The sequence below is a fragment of the Labrus bergylta genome, chromosome 21, assembly GCF_963930695.1.
Source record: "Labrus bergylta chromosome 21, fLabBer1.1, whole genome shotgun sequence".
NCBI lineage: Eukaryota > Metazoa > Chordata > Actinopteri > Labriformes > Labridae > Labrus > Labrus bergylta.
In genome coordinates this window covers 1284871-1301348 of record NC_089215.1, presented here as the reverse complement: position 1 = coordinate 1301348, position 16478 = coordinate 1284871, and the positions used below count along the sequence as shown (strand labels likewise).

Below are 16478 nucleotides of genomic sequence, written 5' to 3'. Positions count from 1 at the left end.
TTTTCTTTTTCGAGCACTTTTACACGTCTGGCCAGGTCTGTGATGTCATCCTCGTTCGAGCTAACTCTGTGCTCAAGCTCGTTGACCTGCTCTCCAGTTGACCTGCTCTCCAGTTGACCTGCTCTCCAGTTGACCTGCTCTCCAGTTGACCTGCTCTCCAGGCACACTAAGAGAGCCATCTATTTTGGTCAGACTAGCTCCAAGTTGATCCATTTTAGTGTCCATGTGTGAAATCATGTCAAGCTTCATGTGCTGCATCATATCCAAGACACTTTGGAGAGTCATTTGCGCATCACCCATTGTGAGGCCAGCAAACTTTTTCCCTCAATATAAGAAGGATGTGGTCCAATAACTTGTTGGTTTGATGCTGAAGGCTGCTATAGTTTACGTCTTTTGATTCACCACAAGCAGTTCATTAGTATCAGCAAAGCTTAGAGTGGAAATATAAATCTCAGCGACCTCAATAGACAAATAATTGAGCCAGCAGACTGCAGCTTGTAGCACCCACTCACGTCATGGCAGCCATTCTAAGTACACACTAGTTGAATAAGTGCTGAGCAGTGGCTATTAAATATAAGCAGCAAAGTAATACAGGTATGGACATTCTGAGACAATAATGAAAACAAAAGAGCAGCGTAATGCGAGCTATTCAATCATGTTCACTTTCATTATACAGCTACATTAAACTTGTATTTTTTCCTGTAGATCAAGCCAACCTTTGTTCCTGCAGTGGTGTCGACCTGTGTCTTCCTCCACAACCTCTCCATCAACAATGGGGATTTGGTGGAGCCAGAGGTGGAGGAGGGGGCCTTCCATGACCAGGGTGATGACCACTGGGACCACCCTGATGATGCCAGGAGACAACATGAGGAACAGGCTGGCAGCAGAAGTTTTTGCACCTATTGGGGTCATCCAAGCACTGCAGGACCATAACTACTAACATATATATTTTCATTTCCACTACTTTTATTTACGGAGATTTAGGTTTTGTTTGTTCACAAATATAATTTTTCATGAGCATGCTCACATTGCATTTTCTGTTAATAAAAGTGCCTGTTTCACATTTTGCCTATTTGGATTTCACTTAGAAGTGTCTGTGTTTTAGTCGTTTCTGTACAGGGGAGGGAGGAGAGACCACCACTACATCCTGAAGAGTCAATGGTGACCGGACGTGTTATTGAAGGCCTCCGACCCAGTGCCTCGTCCATCAGGGCATACCATTTCCAGGATGCAGCAGTGGCCTCTCCTCCCTCCGTGTTCACTCCCGTTTTGGGGACACACACACACCACACACACACAGACACACACAGACACACACACTTGTGTAAAGGCTACATTAAAGTCATTGCAGGTGATCTCACACCTTTGGAAGGCAGCAGCTTACTTATGCCTACCTTGTATGTCTGTTTGAGGTTCTCCCACTTGTGCTTGATCTTCCCCGCGTCCACTTTCCCCACCAGGGCACGCTCTCTAGGGGGCACTGGTATGATAGAACTGATCCAAAGGGCACAAGACCAAATTTGGACTCCACCATGGTGAGTTCCTCAAGTCCATGAAGAATCTTACAGATCCCCAGCTGTGGCTGAATGTCTTTCAATTTCTCTCCAACAGACATCACACCCGGGTCAGGAAGGGGCCCTACCACACAAGATTATATGAGGATTCATCGCTTATATTTTGTGTGTTTTTAATAGAACTGCCAACTTGCTCTTCCTTATAATCATAACCTCGTGTTGATTCCTGACCTGGGTCCGAGGCCTGTGCCAGGTCTGCAGTCTGTCAGTGCAAGACACATGTAATGGCACAATCTTGTAGTTCGAGGTGCTGAAACGGGCACTTAGATAAAGAAGCCCCACCAAGTGGTTCCAAAGGGCTCTCCCTGCAGCACAGGAACAAGATGTGGACCTTATCACTATGGGAACCTTGGCAGCTTCCAATGTGATCTGTTAGGGGAAGTAACAAAAACAATTACAGGTTTTCACAACCAAGAAGATTACTGTTACAACACATCATAGAATATGATAGGATACAATAAATATGCTCTTAATTTAATATTCATTTGGTGTCTCATGATGCCTTGGTCAGGAGTAATGGCAGGAGTATGTACCAAACATACATGTGTTTTTAGATTTTTGAAATGTAGATTAAGGTCAGTAACAGGTTTACCTTAGATCAAGAAATACTCAAGAACATACGAATTGTGTGGAGTGATTTTCATTTGAACTTTGACTACAGACAGGCAACATCAGACAGCAAGAACAGCAACCTAAAATGATTTTAACATGGAAACAACAGACTGCAACTGTAGTAAAGTTACCTTGATGACACTTTAACAGTCACAACAGACTGTAGTAAAGTTACCTTGATGACACTTTAACACAGTCACATAAGACTGTAGTAAAGTTACCTTGATGACACTTTAACAGTCACATCAGACTGTAGTAAAGTTACCTTACCTACTTCAACCAATAATGATTCACGTAATATTACTTTATAACATACCTTAGTTAATATAATCATATTATCATTCGGTGATCTTATTTTTTTAAGATATAGCCTATGAAACAACAATATATATAAATCTATTGTTCAACAAGTTTGAGGACTTACGGGAACTACAAGTCCAGGAAAAAAGAAAGATTGAAAGAAAAATTGAAAGAAAGATTGAAAGAAAGATTGAAAGAAAGACTGAAAGAAAGACTGAAAGAAAGATTGAAAGAAAGACTGAAAGAAAGACTGAAAGAAAGATTGAAAGAAAGATTGAAAGAAAGATTGAAAGAAAGATTGAAAGAAAGATTGAAAGAAAGCTCCTTATCTAGTAAAGTTAGTTTGACGAGGTCTGAGTCTCTTTTCTTTTGCCGCAATCAAGACACACAATGTATTTTGTAGAGCAGAGAGGGGCCCCCCTCCACTGCCAAGGGGGTTCTCAACTACGGCAGCAAACAGCACCATCAGGGTGCTGTGGCCTGTTTGTAATGTCATTGATTCCACCTCTTAGCACCCCCTTTGCTGGGCCCCCGCTGCTGTCTGGAGTTTTAAAAAGCTAGTCGTCTGTCTGCTTCATTTCTGTTTCCCTCGCAGTTTTTCGGAACATTAAAAGTGTAAAAAACTAAATAAAAAATGTTTTCTCATTGACAACTCAACCTGGCAAGTCTCCTCCCGTTGCTAGCTCCACTAACGTAAACGAAACTAACCAAGCAAATAAACATGTTAGAGAGGAGCACCCAGCTAGCTGCAGGAAAGCAACAGTGCTGATGAAAACTTCATTGGTAAGTTGTTTCATCATTATTTGAGATTAGATGCTGGTCTTTTGTTTGTGGCTGCATGTGTTGGAGACCGCCGTGTCTGCTGGTTATCGTACTGTATGAACGGCAGGCCATTGCTGTCACACTGTTTACAAAGTTTGTTGTCGTGCGTGGGTTGATAATGTGTGGTTTAATGGGTTGATAATGTGTGGTTTAATGGGTTGATAATGTGTGGTTTAATGGGTTGATAATGTGTGGTTTAATGGGTTGATAATGTGTGGTTTAATGGGTTGATAATGTTTCTCTTCGTCCCGCCCCGTCTTGTATCTCCATACAGCCGATATTATACCATAAATGATATACTATATTACTATATAGGCTACAGCATATGCTATATAGCCTATAGACAGTTTATGGGCCCACTATTGGTCCCCCCCCCTCTGCAATGACCCACAGGCTCCGCGCCTGGTTTTAACGTTTACTTTATTGGGAGATTATAACTCAAAATGCTCCCGAACAGGAGACGTTTTCCTCTTTCTCACAGGCTCCATTTCTCCAAAAAAAGAGAACCAAAACTACAACTCCCAACAACCAACTAACGCAAACTCACGAGGAGACATGACAAGTGGGTTTCGCTTCAAATCAATGACGTAGACTCGAAGTGAGGCCTCGTTTGTCTCGCGCTTCTCCTAAAATAACACGAGCCTCGATACGGTAGTGATGTGTCGTCATGAACGATTCGTTCAAAACGAACGAATCATCTGGGTGAACCAACTGAACTGAATCACTTACTGAAAAGAGTCTGTGTGTGTGTGTGTGTGTGTGTGTGTGTGTGTGTGTGTGTGTGTGTGTGTGTGTGTGTGTGTGTGTGTGTGTGTGTGTGTGTGTGTGTGTGTGTGTGTGTGTGTGTGTGTGTGTGTGTGTGTGTGTGTGTGTGTGCTCCGCCTCCTCTCTCTCTTCCTCTCAGTCAGTCAGTGAGTGATTTGTGTTCTGAACATATTGAACTGAACGCTCGGGGAAAATAAATGTGAATGTTTTAGCAGCTTTCAGTTTGCAAACTGGAGCTTTATCAACTAAATTCTCAGCTCATTGGTTTATTATTCACCACCGGCTGTTCTCAGTACGATCGCGAGCAGAACTAAACCGTGTTTCAGTTTATTAAATTCTGATTCACAGACAGAGCTGCAGAGAAGTACTGAACGATTCAGTGAACGAATCTTTTGAACGAATCACTTTACTGAACTGATTCTACTGATTCAGTACACTGAAAAGAACTGCTTTTCACATCACTACGATACGGGGCCTCAGCTAGAAATGTGCCTCCTACTCGACACACGCTTCAAAGCCTCGGTGTCAAACGTAACATTACTAATCTGGACTTTTACCCGAAACTGAATCCACAAACCGGATAAGAGGTAAAAAAAGAACAAAGAATACAGATTAAAGGAACTTTGAGTGACAGGGAGTGACTCCCAGCTGTTCGTCTCCTCGTCTTCAGTTTGAGATAAAATGGCGTCCAAGTTAGAGGAAGATCTGAGCTGTCCGGTCTGCCTCAACATCTTTAAAGATCCAGTCATCCTGTCCTGCTGTCACAGCTTCTGTAGAGAGTGTGTGAAGAACTGCTGGAAGAAGAAGGAGAACAAGGAGTGTCCAGTTTGTAAGAGGAGACATTCAAAGGATTTCTTACCTCCTAACTTTACTTTAAAGAACGTGTGTGAGAGTTTTGTGCAGGAGAGAGATCAGAGAGCTTCAGAGGATCTCTGCAGTCTGCACTCTGAGAAACTCAAACTCTTCTGTCTGGACCATCAGGAGCCGGTGTGTGTCATCTGCAGAGATTCAGAAAAACACTCTGATCACAGATTCAGACCCATCGATGAAGCTGCTGGACAACACAAGAAGAAACTTCAGGAAACTCTGGAGCCGGTAAAGAAGAAGTTAAATGTTTTTAAAGAAGTTAAAGTGAAGTTTGATCAAACAGCAGAACACATTCAGGTCCAGGCCCGACACACAGAGAGGCAGATTAAGGAGCAGTTTAAGAAGCTTCACCAGTTTCTAGAAGAGGAAGAGGAGGCCAGGCTGTGTGCACTGAGGGAGGAAGAGGAGCAGAAGAGTCAGAGGATGAAGGAGGAGATGGAGGCTCTGAGCAGAGAGATAGCAGCTCTTTCACACACAGTCAGAGACACAGAGGACGAGCTGAGAGCTGAAGACGTCTCATTCCTGAAAAACTACAAGGCTGCAGTGGAAAGAGTCCAGCAGCGCCCCCTGCTGGAGGATCCACAGCTGCCCTCAGGAGCTCTGATAGACCAGGCCAAACACCTGGGCAACCTGAGCTTCAACATCTGGAACAAGATGAAGGACATGGTCTCCTACAGTCCGGTCATTCTGGACCCAAACACTGCTCATCCAAAACTCATCCTGTCTGAAGATCTGACCTGTGTGACACGAGGAGAGAGACAGCAGCTTCCTGATAATCCAGAGAGGTTTGATTATTACGGCTCTGTCCTGGGCTCTGAGGGCTTTAACTCAGGGACTCACAGCTGGGACGTCCAGGTTGGAGACAATACATACTGGAACCTGGGTGTGTTAGCAGAGTCTGGACAGAGGAAGGGAGACAAAGAGTCTGGATTATGGTTAATATGGTTCAGTGATGGTAAATACAGAGCATACACCCCACCACATCCAGACACTGCTCTCTCAGTGAAGAAGAAGCGTCAGAGGATCAGAGTGAATCTGGACTGTAACAGAGGAGAGCTGTCCTTCTCTGATCCTGATACTAACACACACATACACACCTTCACACACACTTTCACTGAGAGGATGTTTCCATTCATTACCACTGTGGATAAACTCTCACTGAAGATGTTACCAGAGAAGATCTCTGTGACTGTGTCGTCCTGATGTCTCTGGTTGTCTTTATGACAGAGCTCAGATCTGTTTGGTGTAACTCAGGGACTCACAGCTGGGACACTGTGGGGGGGTAGAGTCTGTCCCTGTTCTCTGAGTGAAGAAGAGGCTGCAGAGGATCACAGTGAGTCTGACACCAACACACACTTTCACTGAGAAACAGTTTGCATGCATCAGAACTGAGAGAAGAACTCCCACTGAGGACTTAACCACTGAATCTCTGTGACTGTAGATTTAAAAAAACATCTTGATGATTAGAATCAAATTTCACTCATTTTTCTTAAGCGATATTTGAACACCTTAACAATCAATGATCCATTAATGATGAATAATTAATGAGCCATAAAAAGCTCGTCTTCTTCTCAGTTTATGTTTTGTTGAAGTTATTTTAAACATGAATTCATTAAATACAATCAGTTTGAAATAATTAAACTACGAGGCTCTCTCTTAAAAACAACGTATTGTCATGATTTGGTCTTATGTAGTTTGTATTTTCAGTTTGTCTCCTAGCTTAGTTTCTAGTGTTTTTATTTTGTATTTCCTATACCTGTGTTTCTTTGTTCTAGTGTGTTTTCTTGGTAATGTTTAATTCTTGAGTTCTGTGTGTCTTTTAGTGTTTCATGATTTAGTTTGTAGTTGTCCTCAGTGTTTCTTGTATTGTATTCCTGCCTCTGTGTGTTTCCCTCCGTGTTGATGACCCTCATTGTCTTCACCTGTGTCGTTAGTCTCACCTGTGTCTGATTACCCCATGTGTCTATTTAGTCTCTGTGTTTCTTGTCCTCTGTGTCAGTTCATTGTTTGTTGGTATTTGTCAGTTTTTGCTCGTGCTCCTGTGTGGCTCTCTGTTTTTGAACCCTGTGTTTTTTTTGTTGAACTTTTGGAAGTAAGTTTTTGTTTATTAAATACATTTAGTTAATTCTGCACGTGGGTCCAGTTCCTTGTTTTTCCCCTGAACGTGACACGTATAACTGTCCTTGTCACCTGTTCTGAGTTTGAGTCTTTCTGGAGCTTCGTCCTGTAAAGGTTCGGCTCTGTGGGTTTGTTATCATGTTTGAAATGTCAAATATAAGACCTGAAGACTGTTCATATTTCTTTACCATCTTCATGTTCAGAGGATGAACCCTCCTCTGAAGAACGCTTTACGTTCTTTAGAACAACAAAGAGTTTAAATATGTGGTTAGTGTGAATCCTGTTCCTGTAATCATTAATAAAGTTTCTTGATCTGAATCCGTCTTTATGACTCGTGTTGTGTTTCATTGATCTTGTAAAAGTCATCATGGAGGAGTGTCTCTCCTGAGAGGAGGAGTTTGTCTCTGTCAGTCATTATAAAGTTATTCTGATTATTTCAGGTGTTTCTTTAAGTCCAGTCTAAACCTGCGACCTGAACCTTTCAGATCCAGTGGATCAGTGTCGTCTCTGACTCGTCCGTCAGGTCAGAGAGGAGTTAGATTCAGAGATCCAACGAGCTCTGGAGAACACGGGGTTAATGATTGAAGGTCAACGACCTGATGAACATCACGTGTCCGAGCAGCGAGCAGCACCTGAGCAGCGAACTACGGGTGAGCGTATTGCATCATTTCCTGTTCTGTTCTCCTCTGTACTGTGTTACTGTGTACCTACTCTTAGCTTAGCTTAGCAGTTAGCTTCTTTTTCTGTCTCTCCCTCTCCTGCCCCCCCCCCCGCTCTACGTGTCAGATGTTAAGTTACTCCTCGTCCTCCTTTAGTGATAATGATACTTGTAAGAAATGTAGTTTATTTTTAGCTTTGGAGGCGAGGGTGTCTGAGTTAGAGAGACGGCTCCGCACCATTGAGTCAGAGTCATCGTACGCAGCAGTAGTTAGCCAGCCACCTGTAGCCGGTGCGGGCCGACATAGCTTGGCTTCCCCCCCGGTAGCTCCCGAGTAGCCGGGAGGCGGTGGCTGGGTTACTGTCCGAGGGAAGCATAGTCGAAAATCGAAGCTCACCGTTCCCCACCAACCACTTCACGTTTCAAACAAATTTTCCCCACTCAGCGACACACAGAGAATAAAACTCTGATTATTGGAGACTCCATAGTCTGAAACCTGAAGCTAGTGAAGTCAGCGGGCATAGTTAGGTGTATACCCGGGGCCAGAGCGGGCGACATCGCATCTCATTTAAAGTTGCTGACAAAGACTAAAGGTAGATTTGATACAATCGTAATTCATGTCGGCACTAATGACTCTCGACTACGCCAGTCGGAAGTCACTAAGGTTAATGTGGAGTCGGTGTGTACTTTTGCTAAGACGATGTCGGACTCCGTAGTGTTCTCTGGACCCCTCCCAAATCAGACCAGTGATGACATGTATAGCCGCATGTCATCACTCAACCGCTGGCTGTCGAGGTGGTGTCCAGCACACGATGTGGGCTTCATAGACAACTGGCAGTCTTTTTGGGGAAAACCTGGTCTGCTAGCTAGAGACGGCATCCATCCCACTTTGGACGGTGCAGCTCTATTATCTAGAAACATAGCAGAGGTTATTAGTCCAAAACCTTGACAACAACTCAGAGTTCAGACCAGGAGGCAGAGCTGCAGTCTTACACTTAGATCTGTCTCCCAGTCACTATAGCTGTAATTCTGAATTGAACTGTAGTTATACTATAGGTACTGTGTCTGTCCCCCGGTCCAGACGCGTTTTTATAAGTCATCCAAACGGCGTAAATCGTCAAAATCTCATTAGAATCAAAACTACGAATACGATTTTGCTAAAAAAATCAGAAGATTCACTGCGGACTTTTGAACATTAGGTCCTTAGCATCCAAATCTCTTTTAGTGAATGATCTGATATCAGATCAGCATATTGATTTACTTTGTTTGACTGAAACCTGGCTGTGTCAAGATGAATATGTTAGTTTGAATGAATCCACTCCTCCCAGTCATTTTAGTACTCATATACCTCGAGACACCGGATGAGGTGGTGGAGTAGCAGCTGTTTTTAATTCTGGTCTTCTAGTTAACCCTCGACCAAAGCTGAATTTTTCTTCTTTTGAAAGCCTTGTTCTTAGTCTTTCACATCCAGTCTCAAGAACCTTTCAGCCAGTTCTAGTTGTTGTAGTTTACCGTATTATGAGTTTCTATTTGAATTTGCAGAATTTTTATCAGATTTAGTCCTTAGCAGTGATAGAATAATTGTTGGTGGTGACTTCAATATCCATGTGGATGTTGATAATGATAGCCTTAGCACAGCTTTCATGTCACTGTTAGACTCTATTGGTTTCACCCAGGGTGTAAATGAACCTACTCATCGTTTGAGATGAGATGAGATGATGAGATGAGATGAGATGAGATGAGATGAGATTCAACTCTATTGTCATTACACATATACAAGTATAGAGTAACGAAATGAGGTTTGGCATCTCACCAGAAGTGCAAATAAGCAGAAAGTGCAAGAGTCTGTGCTATGTACAGTAATTGAGTGCAATAGTCTGTGCTATGTACAGTAATTCTGTGCTATGTACAGTAATTGCAAAATTTACAGATGTAGACAAAAAAAAGTGAATTATGAGGTATATCTGGATGGCTGGATTAATGGGATGCAATAAATATAAATAAATGCTATAAATAAGTAATGCTACAAAATAAGTGTGTTCTTAGGATTATAATATACAGATTAAGATGCAGTGAGCATGCTATACTAATAATATACAGAATAAGATGCAGTGAGCATGCTATACTAATAATATACAGATTAAGATGCAGTGAGCATGCTATACTAATAATATACAGAATAAGATGCAGTGAGCATGTTATACAAGTTTTCAGATAATTTAAAGAATATGAACATACTATAATACAATAATACAGATGGATGAGAGATGTGTGTGTGTGACCAGGAGGAGTGGTGGGGGGATGATGGGTGTGAGGTGATATGGAGGGGAAAGGGGGGTCAGCAGGGTGCGGAGAGAGAGAGCGGGAGAGAGAGAGAGAGAGACAGAGTTCAGAGTTCGGGGGGTAGAGTTCAGTAGAGAAACAGCTCTGGGGAAAAAGCTGTGGGCAGGGTGAGAGGAGTCTTTAAGGATGCCACGAGCTCGCCGCAGACAGCGTGTTCTTTGGACATCCTCAATGGCAGGAAGTGGACACCTTGTGATGCGCTGGGCGGTTTTTACCACCCGCTGTAGCGCCTTACGGTCTGCGACAGAGCAGTTTCCGTACCAGACTGAGACACTGCTGGTCAGGATGCTCTCGATCACACAGCGGTAGAAGTTCATCAGTACAGCTGAAGACAGGTGGTGTCTCTTCAGTGTCCTCAGGAAAAAGAGTCGTTGATGAGCCTTCTTAACCAGACTGGAGGTGTTAGTGGACCAGGAGAGGTCCTCTGTGATGTGGGTCCCCAGGAACTTGAAGCTGGAGACACGTTCAACAGCCATCCCGTTGATGTGAATGGGGTTGTGCGTGCTTCCTCTTTCTCTCCTGAAGTCCACGATGATCTCCTTCGTCTTGCTGGTGTTGAGGAGCAGGTTGTTGTCAGCACACCAGGCGGCCAGATGCTGTACCTCCTCCCTGTAGGCCGTGTCGTCGTTGTTGCTGATGAGGCCAATCACCGCTGTATCGTCCGCAAACTTGATGATGGTGTTGGATCCATGTACAGGTCTGCAGTCATGGGTGAAGAGGGAGTAGAGGAATGGGCTCAGCACACAGCCCTGTGGTACGCCTGTGTTGAGTGTGATGGTGGTGGAGCAGGTGTGTCCTGACCTAACATACTGGGGTCTGTTGGTCAGAAAGTCCATTATCCAGTGACGGAGGGAGGAGTTGAAGCCCAGGTCTCCGAGTTTAGTGTTCAACTTGGAGGGGATGACAGAGTTGAATGCTGAGCTAAAATCAACAAACAGCATTCGTGCGTATGTGTTGTTATTGTCCAGATGAGTGAGCACAGAGTGCAGCGCAGTGGAGACTGCATCCTCTGTACTCCTATTGCTGCGGTAGGCAAACTGGAATGGGTCCAGTGTGGGTGGGAGGCAGTTTTTCAGGTGTGCTAGGACCAGTCGCTCAAAGCACTTCATTATGATGGGTGTGAGTGCCACAGGGCGGTAGTCGTTCAGGCCTGTTGGAGTGTTTCGGCACTGGGACAATGGAGGTGGCTTTGAAGCATGCTGGCACAGCTGCTTGGGCGAGGGACAGGTTGAAGATGTCCGTAAAAACCCCAGTGAGCTGCTCCGCACATGCCCTAAGCACGCGCCCGGGGGTGCCGTCTGGACCAGCAGCCTTTCGAGCGTTGATCCGGCTCAGTGCAGCGTGGACGTCTGTGGAGGTGAGTGAGAGGGGCTGGTTGTCTGCAGGAGGTCTGGTCGTGGTCTGTGTCTCCCTGTTGTCTCTATCGAAACGAGCATAAAAGTGATTTAGTTCGTTCAGGAAGGAGACATCTGTGGTTATCGGGGTGGAGTTGCTGGGTTTTTAATCACTGATGGCCTGGATGCCCTGCCACATGCGTCTGGGGTCGGAGTTGGAGAAGTGTTCCTCAACCTTCAGCTTGTAGCAGTGCTTGGCCTTGATGATGCCCCTCCTCAGGTTTGCCCTGGATACGCTGTAGGCCATTGCATCATCTGATCTGAAGGCGGTGTTGCGGGCCTTCAGCAGGAGACGTACCTCCTCGTTCATCCATGGCTTCTGATTTGGGTACGTGGTGATCTGCTTCCATGTTGTAACACTGTCGATGGTGGTGTTGATATAATCCAGCACAGAAGAAGTGTAGGTGTCAATGTCTGTGTGAGAGCCCAAGGTAGCCTGCGAAGCAAACATACTCCAGTCTGTGTGATGGAACTTGTCCTGAAGTACAGAGTCTGTCCCCGCTGGCCACACTTTAATCGTTGTTACTGATGGCTTCACACGTTGGATGAGTGGGGAGTACTTGGGGATGAGAAACAAAGAAAGATGGTCTGACTGTCCCAGGTGGGGGAGGGGGGTCGTGGTGTAGGCTCCCGCGATGTTTGTGTAAACATGGTCCAAAGTTTTGTTTCCTCTTGTATTGCAGGAAACATGCTGGTGAAATTTAGGGAGCACTGTCTTTAAGTTTGAGTGATTAAAATCACCTGCAACTATAAATGCAGCCTCCGGGTGAGCAGTCTGTTGTTTACTGATAGCGGTGTAAAGTTCCTTCATGGCAGCTTTAGCATCGGCATCAGGGGGGATGTAGGCTGCAGTTACAATAGTGGAGCTGAGCTCCCTTGGCTGATAGAAAGGTCTACATTTAACCATGAGAAACTCTATGTTAGCTGAGCAGTGTCTTCCAATAATGACAGAGTCTGTGCACCAAGCTTTGTTAATATAAATGCACAGCCCTCCTCCTCTGGTCTTACCGGAGTCCTCTGCTGTTCTGTCTGCTCGGTGTGTGTGGCGACCGGCTAGCTTGATAGCATCGTCCGGTACTCCGTTGTTTAGCCATGTTTCCGTGAAGATCATGACATTACAGTCCATAATTCTCTTGCTGTGGATGATGCGAAGTCGTAACTCGTCTATTTTGTTCACCAAAGACCGCACATTAGCGAGGAAAATGCTGGGTAACGGGAGACGGTGCGGTGTTAGCTGTGTTAGTTTCAACCACACAGCTAACACAGCTAACACAGCGGTGTTAGCTGTGGTTAGTTTCAACCACACCCTGGATCTTGTTTTAGCTTATGGCATTGAAATCCAAAACCTTACAGTTTTCCTAGAAAATCCACTTCTATCAGACCATTTCCTTATTACATTCGACTTTGTCCTACCAGAATTATCTCTGCTTAATAAAAATGTGCTCTCTAGAAGTTCATCTGATAGTGCTGTAGCTAGATTTAAGGAAGCTATTTCAGCTGCTTTTGATTCAGTACCGTGTTTCAACCCAGTTGGAAACTCTTGTGATAGCTTTAGTCCCTCTCGGCTAGATCAGTTTGTTGATAGTGCAGTGGATTCGCTGAGAGTTACTCTTGATTCGATTGCTCCCCTGGAATGGAGGGTTGTCAAGCGGCGGAGAGTGGCTCCATGGTTCAACTCAGAAACCCGTACTCTAAAATAATCGTTGCGGAATTTTGAAAGAATATGGCGCTCGACCAAAACGGTAGAATCTCGTTTATTCTGGCAGGATAGTCATGGAAGATATATGAAGGCTCTACGTCACGCTCGAGCTGCCTACTACTCCTCTCTAATCGAGGAAAACAAAGGCAATCCTAGATACCTTTTCAGCACTGTAGCCAGGCTGACAGAGAGTCATGGCTCCATTGAGCCTTGTATTCCTTTAGCCCTCAGCAGTAATGATTTCCTGAGCTTTTTCAACAACAAAATTCTAGACATCAGAGACAACATTGGTAACCTCCTGCCCTTACCTGGTGCAGATACCTCTGATATGGGAGAAACAGTTCCAGGACCAGATATTAGTCTCGACTGTTTTTCTCCAATCGACCTTTCAGAGCTATATTCCATTTTTTCTGCGTTGAAACCGTCAACCTGTCTTTTGGACCCAATCCCAACCAAGCTGTTTAAGGAAGTCTTTCCCTGAGTTAGCAACTCTATATTAGATATGATCAATTCGTCTTTACTGGCAGGCTATGTACCACAGGCATTTCAAGTAGCGGTAATCAAACCTCTACTTAAAAAGCCTGCTCTAGATTCAGGAACTCTAGCTAACTATAGGCCTATATCCAACCTTCCTTTTATCTCAAAGATCCTGGAGAAAGTGGTAGCTAATCAGCTGTGTGACTTTCTCCATGACAACAGTTTATTTGAGGGGTTTCAGTCAGGATTTAGAGTCCACCATAGCACTGTGACTGCACTAGTTAAAGTTACAAACAATCTACTTCTAGCTTCAGACGGGGGACTTCTCTCTGTTCTCGTCTTGTTAGATCTTAGTGCTGCTTTTGACACCATTGACCATCGGATCCTGTTGTACAGACTGGAGCATTTGCTTGGAATTACAGGGACTGCTTTAAGTTGGTTTGAATCCTACTTATCAGACCGATCTCAGTTTGTACATGTTAATGATGAGTCCTCTATGCACACTAAAGTTTGCTATGGAGTCCCACAAGGTTCAGTGCTTGGACCAATTCGCTTTACATTATATATGCTTCCTCTGGGAAATATTATGAGGAAACACTCCATACAGTTTCATTGTTATGCAGATGATACTCAGCTTTATGTATCAATGAAGCCTGATGGCACCAGTCAGTTATGTCAGCTAGAAACGTGCCTTAAGGACGTTAGGACCTGGATGACCAAAAATGTTTTGCTACTTAACTCAGACAAGACTGAAGTTGTGCTAGGCAGTAAGAACCTCAGAGAGACTTTTTCTAGTGATTTGACTGTCCTTAGTGACATCAGCCTGGCATCTAGCACCACTGTTAGGAATCTAGGAGTTCTATTTGATCAAGATATGTCTTTTAGCTCTCACATCAGGCAAGTTTCAAGAACAGCCTATTTTCACCTTCGTAATATATCCAAGATTAGGAATATCCTGTCGCAAAATGATGCAGAAAAACTAGTTCATGCATTTGTTACCTCCAGGTTAGATTATTGTAGCTCTCTTTTGTCAGGGTGCTCTCTCTCTCTCTCTCTCTCTCTCTCTCTCTCTCTCTCTCTCTCTCTCTCTCTCTCTCTGTCTCTCTCTCTCTCTGTGCATATACAGTACATCATATTACTGCATGTATCTATCTGTAAATCTCAGTCACTAACCACCTACTTTACTGGGAGCTCTTGAGCTCTCTTAGCCTCCTCAAGATCGTTGGTTGACGGCCTGTCAGAACAACCCCCTCCCCACCGGATGACTGACAGAGACAAGGTCTTTTACCTGCTTTTTGTAACATAACAATGAGGAAGGTCTTTTACCTGCTTTTTGTAACATAACAATGAGGAAGGTCTTTTTACCTGCTCTTTTGTAATGTTAACAGACAAAGAGTAAGGTATTTTACCTGCTTTTTGTAAAGTGTCTTGAGATAACACTTGTTATGAGTTGACGCTATACAAATAAATTGAATTGAATTGAAATTGATCCATTATTTACCGAATTCACTCTAACTTCAGGGATACAACATCATCTGAACACATAATAATCTGCATGTTAGACCCACAATATCATCCTAAATATCCCTAATACAAGCAGGCACACTTAATCAGAAAACTACAAAACTACATTTTGAATGCACACATTCCCCCTGTAATGTTCATGTATGTTTCCAAATATGCAGAAAAAACATCAAAAAGTCAAATGTGATTAAAATGAGATCCTACCTGGATGTTTTTGTGTGGCTGGTTTTCTCTGTGACGTGTCTCCACCACCTACTCCTCCAGACTGCAGGTTGGACACTAAATCCTCTGAGAGAGTCTACAAAAAGTTGCAGCACCACGTCCGAGTCTCGTTTAAGTCCACATCAGACTGGTCTAAGAGGAATCCAGTTCAAGTTAAAGCGGCTGAGAAAAAGTTAAAGAACCACAGGAGCGATTCTCTGAGCGAGCAGACTGATGTGAAGAGCTCTCTCTCTCTCTCTCGCTCTCTCTCTCTCTCTCTCTCTCTCTCTCTCTCTCTCTCTCTCTCTCTCTCTCTCTCTCTCTCTCTCTCTCACACACTTATACACAACCTCACACACTTATACACAACCACACACACACACAGTTTCAATATCTTATAATAAAAGTTCTACCTTAAGAAGCTCTTCAACTTCTCTATTCCTGATTCTTTTGCGCGTAGAAATTTAAATTGTATTTTATTTCATGTTTTCCATCAAATGTAATTTCAGTCTCTCTAAAGCCTCTGACCTCAGTGTGGAGTGGGGGTGACACCTGGTGGTGAAAAAGTGGTAATACCCCAGCAGCAGTTCAGGGAGGTTCAGCCACATTAAATTGGCAGCAAAGTACAGAAAATGAAAAAAATCCCATTGTCATTAAAAGGTCAAGTTTTCCTAACTTTATCAGTTAAATGAATTATTTCAGCTCAAGTGCAAAGTCACAATGAAGTGCTGAAGATTAAACCAACTGATAGGGGCTTTCACACGGGCAGAAAACTCCTGAAAAACTCCTGATATTTACAGGAGGAGCTGCATGTGAGAACCCAACCTGCTGAATATTTCACCCAGAGTCAGAGCGGGTGGTTATTTACTTTGTACAGAATTAAATGAACATTTATTTGGACATGTTTTACTGATGAACGAATGGAAAAGGACTTGAGCTTGTATCGTCCTTTTCTGACTTCTCAAAGCTCTTTTACACCGCAGGTGTAACCCCTGAGCCTCCGGTTCAGAGACGACCGACATTACCGCTGGACCACAGCCGCCCCAAATGTACTTTGATATTTTCTGACTCGCTCAGAGCACTTTGAAGTCCGAGGCTTAACGTCCCACTGGAACAACAAAGTT

General features: G+C 43.9%; 1 protein-coding gene and 2 long non-coding RNA genes across 4 annotated transcripts in view; 2 read left to right on the top strand and 1 right to left on the bottom strand.

The window, feature by feature from the left end:
* Positions 1 to 15362, top strand: part of LOC136177255 (uncharacterized) — a 59669-nt gene extending 44307 nt beyond the window's left edge. For both annotated transcript variants that reach the window (XR_010664883.1, XR_010664884.1), the window contains exon 3: positions 14909 to 15362. This is a non-coding gene — a long non-coding RNA (uncharacterized lncRNA). The remainder of the gene's footprint in view (positions 1 to 14908) is intronic.
* LOC136177258 (uncharacterized) lies at positions 1406 to 15533 on the bottom strand. The gene is made up of 3 exons (XR_010664888.1): positions 15358 to 15533; positions 1746 to 1943; positions 1406 to 1638 (listed from the first exon to the last, which is right to left on the bottom strand). It is a non-coding gene; the product is annotated as an uncharacterized lncRNA (long non-coding RNA).
* On the top strand, positions 2929 to 7376 carry LOC109976696 (nuclear factor 7, ovary-like). The gene has a single exon (XM_020626715.3). It carries the CDS (start codon positions 4755 to 4757, stop codon positions 6141 to 6143), a length of 1389 nt encoding a protein of 462 aa, XP_020482371.2. The 5' UTR covers positions 2929 to 4754; the 3' UTR covers positions 6144 to 7376.
* Positions 15534 to 16478: the final 945 nt, after the last annotated feature.

Excerpts from the sequence above, each read along its gene's own strand:
- LOC109976696 (XM_020626715.3), top strand. The coding sequence starts at position 4,755 with ATGGCGTCCAAGTTAGAGGAAGATCTGAGCTGTCCGGTCTGCCTCAAC.